This window comes from Melopsittacus undulatus, chromosome 20 (genome assembly GCF_012275295.1).
Source record: "Melopsittacus undulatus isolate bMelUnd1 chromosome 20, bMelUnd1.mat.Z, whole genome shotgun sequence".
In the NCBI taxonomy this organism is placed as follows: Eukaryota; Metazoa; Chordata; class Aves; order Psittaciformes; family Psittaculidae; genus Melopsittacus; species Melopsittacus undulatus.
The window spans coordinates 1,545,779-1,553,989 of record NC_047546.1 but is presented as its reverse complement, the minus strand read 5'-3'; the positions used below and the strand labels follow the sequence as shown (position 1 = coordinate 1,553,989).

At 60.7% G+C, this 8,211-nt stretch overlaps 1 protein-coding gene across 1 annotated transcript; it reads right to left on the bottom strand.

Annotated features, from left to right (window-relative positions):
- Nucleotides 1-412: 412 nt before the first annotated feature.
- On the bottom strand, nucleotides 413-7,883 carry ETV3 (ETS variant transcription factor 3). Its single transcript, XM_034071160.1, has 5 exons — nucleotides 7,831-7,883; nucleotides 6,896-6,958; nucleotides 5,864-6,101; nucleotides 3,856-3,971; nucleotides 413-1,534 (listed from the first exon to the last, which is right to left on the bottom strand). The coding sequence occupies exons 2-5, from the start codon at nucleotides 6,939-6,941 to the stop codon at nucleotides 468-470; spliced, it is 1,467 nt and encodes a 488-aa protein (XP_033927051.1). The 5' UTR covers nucleotides 6,942-6,958; nucleotides 7,831-7,883; the 3' UTR covers nucleotides 413-467.
- Nucleotides 7,884-8,211: the final 328 nt, after the last annotated feature.

Sequence of the window (8,211 nt, the reverse complement as noted above, 5' to 3'; positions counted from 1 at the left end):
GTCTTTCCCCCCCCTTCCCCGCTCCGCAGCCGGTGCAATATTCCCTAATCCCCCTCCCCGAGCCCACGGCACGTCTGGAGCGGGCAGGAACCCTCTGCCTCCATCGCACCCGGCTCCGGGGATACATCGGGATATCCATATGGATAGAAAAGGATGAATCTGGAGATTCCTGCTTCCATAAATACCAGAGCACAAAGAGACCGGGGCTGCTCCAGCCTGGCGGAGGCCTCAGCCCCATTGGAGTCCATGCAAGGTCCGAAGCCCGAGGGCTCCCGGCTTCCCTCGCCTCTCCCACCGGAGCCAGCCACAAACCGCGTCTCACCTGCAGTCCAACAAGGAAAACAAAGCCCCCCCCCAGGTTCTAGAATGCCCCATACCAGGCGTAGCCCCAGCCCCCCCCCCCCCGCCCCCAGCTCTGCAACCTTGCTACATAAAATACACGGCCGGATCCGGCGCTCGGCTCCGCTTTAGGTGTCGGAGGCGGCAGTGGTGCCGGTGCCCAGCGCCCCGGTCCAGAGCACGCGGCCATTGGGGCGCTCGTCGGGGCCCTCGTGGCGGTCCCCGTTCCAGCGGCGCTTGAGACGCAGCTTGGGGGGCATCAGAGCATCCTCCCTCTTCTCCTGTGCACCCACATCCTGTGGGTTCTTCTCGGCGCTGCCTTCACCCTGCTCCGGGTGCCGGGATGGCACAACCGGCCTGGCAAACACGGGGCCCTTCTCCTCTTCCAGCGCCATGGGACCCTCCTCTCCATCACCCTTCTCTTTGCCCATCGCCGGCGGCTCCTCGGGCTCCTTGTCCATCGCCGGCTCCACCTTGACCCTGGCAGGAGCTGGGGGTACCGGCGGCTCCTCGGCGCTTTCCAGTCTCTCTCGGTTCTTGCGGCCCACGGGGGGAGGCTGCAGCTTGATGGGGAACTGGGGCTGCTCCTCCAGGGGCATTTGGCACTGTAGTGGTGGCACCATGAGCGGGTAGCGGGGGAAAGTCCGCGGGCTCAGGTGGTAGTTGAAGACGGAGCAGGCCTGGGAGTGCAGGTAGTGTTTCATCTCCTCGGGGTTGAAAGAGAAGCAGCTGCTCCCTGTGAAGGGGCTGAGGCCTGGAGAAGGGCTGTAGGAGAACAGTGTGGGAGTCAGGGATAACGCCGGAGAGATGGGAACGTTGAGGACCCCCCCGCGCCCCGGTAATGGGGACACAGCAAAGGGGCTGTGAGGATCCGGATACATCCCAGGCCTGCTGAAGAGGGGCAGCATGATGTCAGGCTTGCGCTTCTGGTGGTTGACACCACCGGCACCCACGGTGCTGCGGGAGCCCATGAGATCCACACCACGACGCCAATCCGAGGAGGCATCATCCAGCTCCGGCAGCTCCGGCTTCCTGTCGCCGCCGTCCCCCAGCCCGTCGGGGTTGGTTGGCCCCATGGAGCCCCCGGAGAAGCGGCCGGGTTGGGGGTCATCGGTGGGAGAGTGGCTGTCGAGCGGTGGGAAGTGGAAGCGGGATGAGGCCGTGGGCACCGGAGGAGCGCTCTGTGGTACGACACCTGCGATGGGGAGGGCATGGAGAGAGCAAGGGAAAGAGTTAAGGGTAAGGAGGAGTGAAGGCCCCAGTGAGGAGCTGCACCCGCGGGCGCTTGGAAGGGGAACACACAAACAGCAGCAAGGAGCAGGGCTGGGAGGTGCCTTTCCCATCTGCACTGCTCCAAACTCCTCTGCCCACCTCCGAACTGGGTCCTGTGCGCCCTGGTTGGGGTTTGTGCCCCTCCGGTGCCACCAGTTCCATGTTAGAGCCATGTGGGAAACCTCAATCACTCGGGGCTGACTCAAAGTCCCTGATTTAGGCTTTCATGGGAGCTCATCCCCTGCCAACAGCCCCGTTGCAGCTCACTCGTGCCACAAGCAGCCACGTCAAGGCAAGCTTCCCACTCCCCAGCTCTCCCTTGCCAAGCAGAGGCGAGAGCAGAGGCTCCACTGCAGATCCCCCCCCAGGTTTCGTGATCCCAGCCCCCATCCCAGCCAGAAGGGAAGAAAACAGGTTGTAATTAGACAAGTGCATTCCAGTTCTCCAAAGTGCTGTTTTTAAATGCATGCCCCAGAGATAGGAGGGAGTGGCTGCAAACAGGGAAAAGGAACAGCAATACTGAGCTGGAACTGCCCAGACTCGTTGCTGCAAGTAATTATAGATCTGCAGCTCAGCTTCGTACTACAGCTTTACACCCCCGTGCTTTGGCTGAGGCCTCCTGGCGAGCACATTTCCCTCTCCCTGCTGCCATGAAGGTGAAGCACAAAGGCTTGAGGAGGGTTTCTCGTCTGCCAAGCCCTGGGTTTTGGGGTTGGGGTCTGTGTGGAGGACAATGCATTGAAAGCAATGGTCCTGTAGGGATCCTCAGGGCTCCCGGTGCCAGGAGCAGGGTGGGAGGCAGGAGCTGCACGAGCACGGGGAGGAGACGAGCTCTTGCCCACACGGAACCTGTTCTGCTCAGACAAGGGGTTTCGGAGGCTGCTTCCAATCCCTGCTTCCAACCCCTGCTTCCAATCCCTGTTTTCAATCCCTGCTTCCAATCCCTGCTTCCAATCCCTGCTTTCCCTTTGTGCTCCCTACGAGCTGGAGCTTCCAGGCCTCCCCTGGGGCAGGGGGAGAACCAAGCACAGGAGGGCTCAGGAGCCTCTGCTTGGCTGGGAAGATGGAGCTTGGGCCTTGTGGGATGGAGCCAACAGGACTGAGGTGGCCACAGATCACCCCAGCTGTACAAACCCAGCTATGGAGGGGCTCAAGTCTATCAAGGAGCCTCCAGGAAACCTGGAGAGGGGCTTGGGATGAGGATGCAGGGATGGGACAATGGGAATGGCTTGAACCTGCCCGAGGGGAGGCTGAGCTGAGCTCTGAGGCAGAAGCTGTTCCCTGTGAGGGTGCTGAGGCGCTGGCACAGGGTGCCCAGAGGAGCTGTGGCTGCCCCATCCCTGGCAGTGCTCAAGGCCAGGTTGGACACAGGGATTGGAGCATCCTGCTCCAGTGGAAGGGGTCCCTGCCCCGGCAGGGGTTGGAAGTGAATGATCTTTAAGCTCCATTCCCACCCAAACCATTCCATGATCCCATGATTCTATGAAGAAGGGTCTTGCAAACAGAAGACCCTCTTCCAGACTGCCCAGAGCAGCACTGCTGCCTTGGGGACAAAGCCAGAGTGAACTCCTGCTCCTGGCAAGAGGCTCAAAGACTTTCAGGAGGAGAAGGGAACAATCATGCTCCATTCCCAAAGCCGTTTTCACTCTCCTGCCCTGCTCTGCCGCAGGGAACAGCCTGGAATAGCTGTGATTTCAGTCAAACCCAGCGAGTCCCTGCTCTGCTCTGTGCTGGCTCCGGTATCCCTGTCAGCTCCAGCTGGGAAGATGGGAAAGAGGAGTCCCTTTGGCTTGCAAAGGAGCAGAACTGAAGCAAGCAAGCCCTGAAGGAGCAGGGAGGAGGAGAGCAAACTGCTGTAAGCTGGGAACTCGCTGATAGTGCACCTCTAAGCTCCTGCTGGAGAAGGGTCACATTTATATGGCACCATAAACTTGGGTTACAAGCATGTGAGAGGCCAGGGCCCTGCCACGGGGCTAAACCCCTCTTATCCCAAGGACACCCACCCTCCACCAAAGCAAAGCAAACCCTTGGCACCCATAAAGCTCCAAGAGGAAACCCAAATGCCTCCAAATCAGCCCCAAAATGACCACAGCCCCATCTCTAACAACCCCAAGGGAAAGAGCCCTCCAGATAAGGCTTTATCAAGGGCCAGCCATGCCCACCACAGCCACACTGATTGCTCCAGCGGGCTCCCAAGCCCAGCAGATGACTGATGGGGATCAGCCCCAGTCCCCCCCCACTCACCATTAGGCCGAATGTTAATGAAGGGGTAGTTGGGCATCACCAGCTTGTTGAAGTTGAACTTGTAGGTGAACCTTTTGCCTTTTGTCTTGTGGAGAATCCTCTTGTTGTAATAGTACCTGGGAAGGAGGTGAAGGGATCGATCAGAGCAGTGACCTGGTTGAAGGCCTCGCTGCTCTCAGGGCCATCCACATCCCCCTCTGATGTCCCCAATGTGATGTTATTAACCCAAGGCAACATCAGCCGAGGGGGAATTTTCCAGTACCACCCACTCCTGCCCAGTGCATTCTTCAGCAGGAGCCTTCAAACCACCTCAGCAGGCAGCATGTTCCTTAGCACACGTGGGGAGAGGGAAAGCTCAACAGCCCAAGCCTGGACTTGTTCTCAGCCCTGTCCAAGCCAGCAGCAGAGCCATGGGCTGTGGGGTCTCTACAAGCACCTCTCTGTTTCCAGGTCCCCCAGTCCCAGGAATGCTCTGGGATACGGAGCAGGAAGGGGAAATGAGGTGAAGCTGTGTTCAGACTCAGAACCTGGAAGAGGAGAACGTGCACCCGAGCTGGGCTGCACCAAAACTGAGGGCAATGAAGGAGCTGAGTGAAAGGGACCCAATTACCCCACCAGCCTCAGGCTGGGGGCTCATTGGTGCCATCCAAGCCCAGGGTTTCCTGACCCTGCTCCCTTCTGCTCACCCTTTGGATCACAACCATTCCATAGGCTGCAGAGGGCAGGGTATGGGAGCCTCTGTGCTCCCCAGCTCCCTTCTCCCCTGCAGAGCTGGGAGGCAGTGGGTGTAATCCCCACTTACACCAGCCCTGTTTGCCCTCAGCCTCCTCCTCCTGGTATCCAAACAAAGGTGTCACACCGGGATCATCCTGGCTTTAGGAGGCCCAGGTACACACGGGGCCTGTTGCCACAGTGCCAGCTCCAAGCAGAGCCCTGCCCCTGCTGCCACCCGCAGCACCAGGATGCCAGGACACGAGGAGGGCTGGAAGCTGGAGCCTGTTTTCCACCCCCAGCACCGATTACAGCCTCGGTGCTGTCCAATTTATTGTTTCCTTCCTGTTCCCGAACCCGAGTCTTGTGTTTGCTGCCTTGTTTGTCTTTGGCAGCTACACCCAGGAGGTATCAGAGGGCGTAAGGCAGCGAAGTCCATGTCATGGACTCATAATGCCCAGAGCTGTCAGGAGCCCAGCCTCAGAATCCTGGGATACTTCAGGAGCTCGGGGTAGTTTTCCACTGTCCTCACATCAGAGAGTGGGGAAAGGAAACAGCACTGAAGGAAAGAGGGGGAAGCTGCATTGGAGGCTTTGAAGTGAGGAAGGCTCACCCAAGGGGACACTGGGGGGGTGTCCTGTCACCTGGGCTTGGGAAACCCCCATTCCAAGCCCTGGAATGGCTCTGCCTCCCATAGGTTGAATGGCAAAGAGGTGAGTACCAAGGATGCTGGAAAGGGGAATTGCTTTCTCTGAGCAGTCCCCTCAATGGGGGGAGAGTGGAGCAAAGCCTGGGGTCCCCCCCACACCCCCACTGCCAGGGAAGCTTCCCAGAAGGAAAGCATCCAGGTGATGACAACCCGAAAGCAGGGTGTGAATGCACAGCACCCACAGGAGGTGATGTGGTGAACTCTGCTCCTCTGATCCCTGCACCAAGTGTGGGGCGTCCATCCCATCCCTAAAATGGGATGCAAACCTCCCAAAACCCCAGGGATCCAGATGTACAGGGATCCTGGTATATAGGGATCCAGATGTACAGGGATCCTGGTATATAGGGATCCAGATGTACAGGGATCCTGGTATATAGGGATCCAGATGTGCAGGGATCCTAATATAAAAGGATCCAGATGTGCAGGGACAGTCAATTGTCCAAGCCAGGATGGAGGGAGAGTGCAGCCCTATGGAACGGGTTGGAAGGGACCTTAAAGCGCATTTAAAGCCACAGCCTCCTTCCATAGCCCAGGTTGCTCCAAGCCTCATCCTGGAGCACTTCCAGAGCTCGGGAATCTGCTGCTTACCTCAGCGCCCGGCTCAGTTTGTCGTAGTTCATCTGGGGCTTGCACTTCCTGCGCCCCCAGAGCCGAGCCACCTCATCGGGGTCCTTGATGACGAACTCCCCATACTCGCCCTGCTGCCAGGCGATGACGTGGCGGAATTCCTCCTTCTGCAGCAGCTCCAGGATGAAATGCCAGAGCTGGATCTGTCGGGAGCCGGGGCTGGACTCGGTCTTGTAAGCCCACTCTGGGAAATGATAACCTTGGAATGGAGCAAAACACAGAACAAGAAACCCAGTGAGACAGCTCCCAACCTCCCGGCTGAGGCCACAGAGCAGCACTGGGGCTGTAATTCCATTCCAATTCCATTCCATTCTATCCAATTCCATGAAATATCCAGCGTGGAAGCAGAGAAACTCTCCTACTCCAGCTCATTTCCCAACTCTTTCCACCCCCCTCTCCTCAGAGAACCCCCCAACCAAAAGCAAAGCAGCCAAAAGGAGCCCAGAAGCTCCAATTGGAACTCCAGGTGTCTGGAATACTGCAAAGGATCCCAGTGTGGGCTTTTGGCACACAGAGGGGGTGAGGGCAGCTCCAGCTCCCCCGATCCCAGCCTGCTCCAGACTCCGCCGCGCCACAGATGTTTGTGAGCGCCTGCCAAGTCCGGCTTTCCCAGAGGAGTTTCCCAGCACAAGGACTAACGCCAGGATCGGGGTAGGGATTTTCCCCACCCCCCCCTTCCCTTTTCCCTTCTTTCCTCTCTTTACAACTCCTCGTAGCCACAATTCCAGGCTCTGGCAGCATCGTGCTCCAACGCCACCCACCAGCCCTCTGGCGAGCTGCGACGGAGGCAAAGGCACGAGCCGCAGCGTTCCGGGGGGGGCTGCACCTTCCACATCCCAAATCCTCACGATTAAACACCCCCAACAGGAGTCATTTGCATTTCCCACCCGGCTCCCGTCTGGGAGAGGTGGAATTAATCCCTCCCGAGCTGCTTTATCCCGGGAAAAGCATTCCCATCAGGGCTGGAACGACTCAGCCTCTCCACGTCCTTACCTCCTCCTCCTTCTGGCTTATCCACAATGCTGCAACCCGCTTTCATTTTCTCCCTCCTGCTGACTGCGGAACACAAGGAAAGCGGCATCAGCCATGGAATTCCATGGAATTCCGTCCCCTCCAGCCTCTTCCCTTGACCCTCACCATTCCCAACCGGCTTCCCCCCCCCCGGTGCTTAAACCCAGACACACGGCACAAGCCAAACACACTCGGTCTCCTGTTACCAGACGGGTTCCGCTGCCAAAACACACACGCCATGGACCAGGGAGGGGAACGGGAATGGGAATGGGGTGGGAAGGGGGGGGGGGGGAATCCCGGTTCCCGATCCCCTTCCCACCGACACATCTGATTCCAATCGCTTCCAACCGGGACGGGGAACGTGCCAGAGCCGCTGGAAGCGGCTGCTCCCCCCCCCCCCACCGAAAACAACGGGAAAACCACGGGAAAACAACGGGAGAACAACGGGAGAACCGGATCCCGATGGGATCCCGACGGGCCCAGCCCCGGCTCCTCCTTGAACGTTCAAAGCATGGAAATGGCGCCGGGAGGGGCCCCGGCGCCGCCGGGCTCCCGTTCCTGCCCCGGCCTGCCCGGCCCGGCCCTGCCCCGGCCCCGCCGCCGCCTCCCGGCCCCGCTCGGCCGCACCGGGGCCTTCCATTGCGACCGGTTACCGGTTACTGGATACCGCTTACCGGATACCGCTCGGCCGCACCGGGGCCTTCCATTGCGACCGGTTACCGGTTACAGGATACCGGATACTGGATACCGGTTACCGGATACCGGTTACCGGATACCGGTTACCCCCCCCGCCGTCCTCACCTCACCGGTAACCGGTAACCGGGCCCTCCCCGTTACCCCCCCCCGTTACCACCGCCCCCCCCACCAAGGTCTCCATAGCAACCGGTGCCACCGGGGGGGGGGGGGGTGGGACCCACCTGCGGGCGGGGCCGGGTCCGGTGTGTGGGGGGAGGGGCTCGGTGCGGGTCTCGGTGCGGGTCCCGGTGCGGGGGGAGGGGTGGGGGTGGGGGAGGGGCTCGGTGCGGGTCCCGGTTCGGTACCGACGGGGGTGGGGGAGGGGTGGGGGTGCGCGCGCGCTCTCGCCTCGCTGCTGCCGCCGCCGCCGCCGCCGCCGCCCCCGCACGGCCACCGGAACCGGAACCGCCGCCGCCGCCGCCGCCCACACGCTTCCGGGCACGCGCGCGCGTCAGGAGCGCGCTTCCGCTTCCGGCGCAGGCCCGGCCCCCGCCCCTCCCCTCGCGTTCCTCAGCGGGAGCGCGCACGTACGGAGCTCCCCCCCCCCCCCCCCCCCCCACCGG

What these genes read in the sequence shown, in the direction of transcription:
- ETV3 (XM_034071160.1), bottom strand. Translation starts at nt 6,941, where the DNA reads ATGAAAGCGGGTTGCAGCATTGTGGATAAGCCAGAAGGAGGAGGAG. An exon ending in AAACTGAGCCGGGCGCTGAG is followed by an intron (nt 3,972 to 5,863) that starts GTAAGCAGCAGA and finishes CCTCCTTCCCAG; the next exon opens with GTACTATTACAACAAGAGGA. An exon ending in CATTAACATTCGGCCTAATG is followed by an intron (nt 1,535 to 3,855) that starts GTGAGTGGGGGG and finishes TCCCCATCGCAG; the next exon opens with GTGTCGTACCACAGAGCGCT.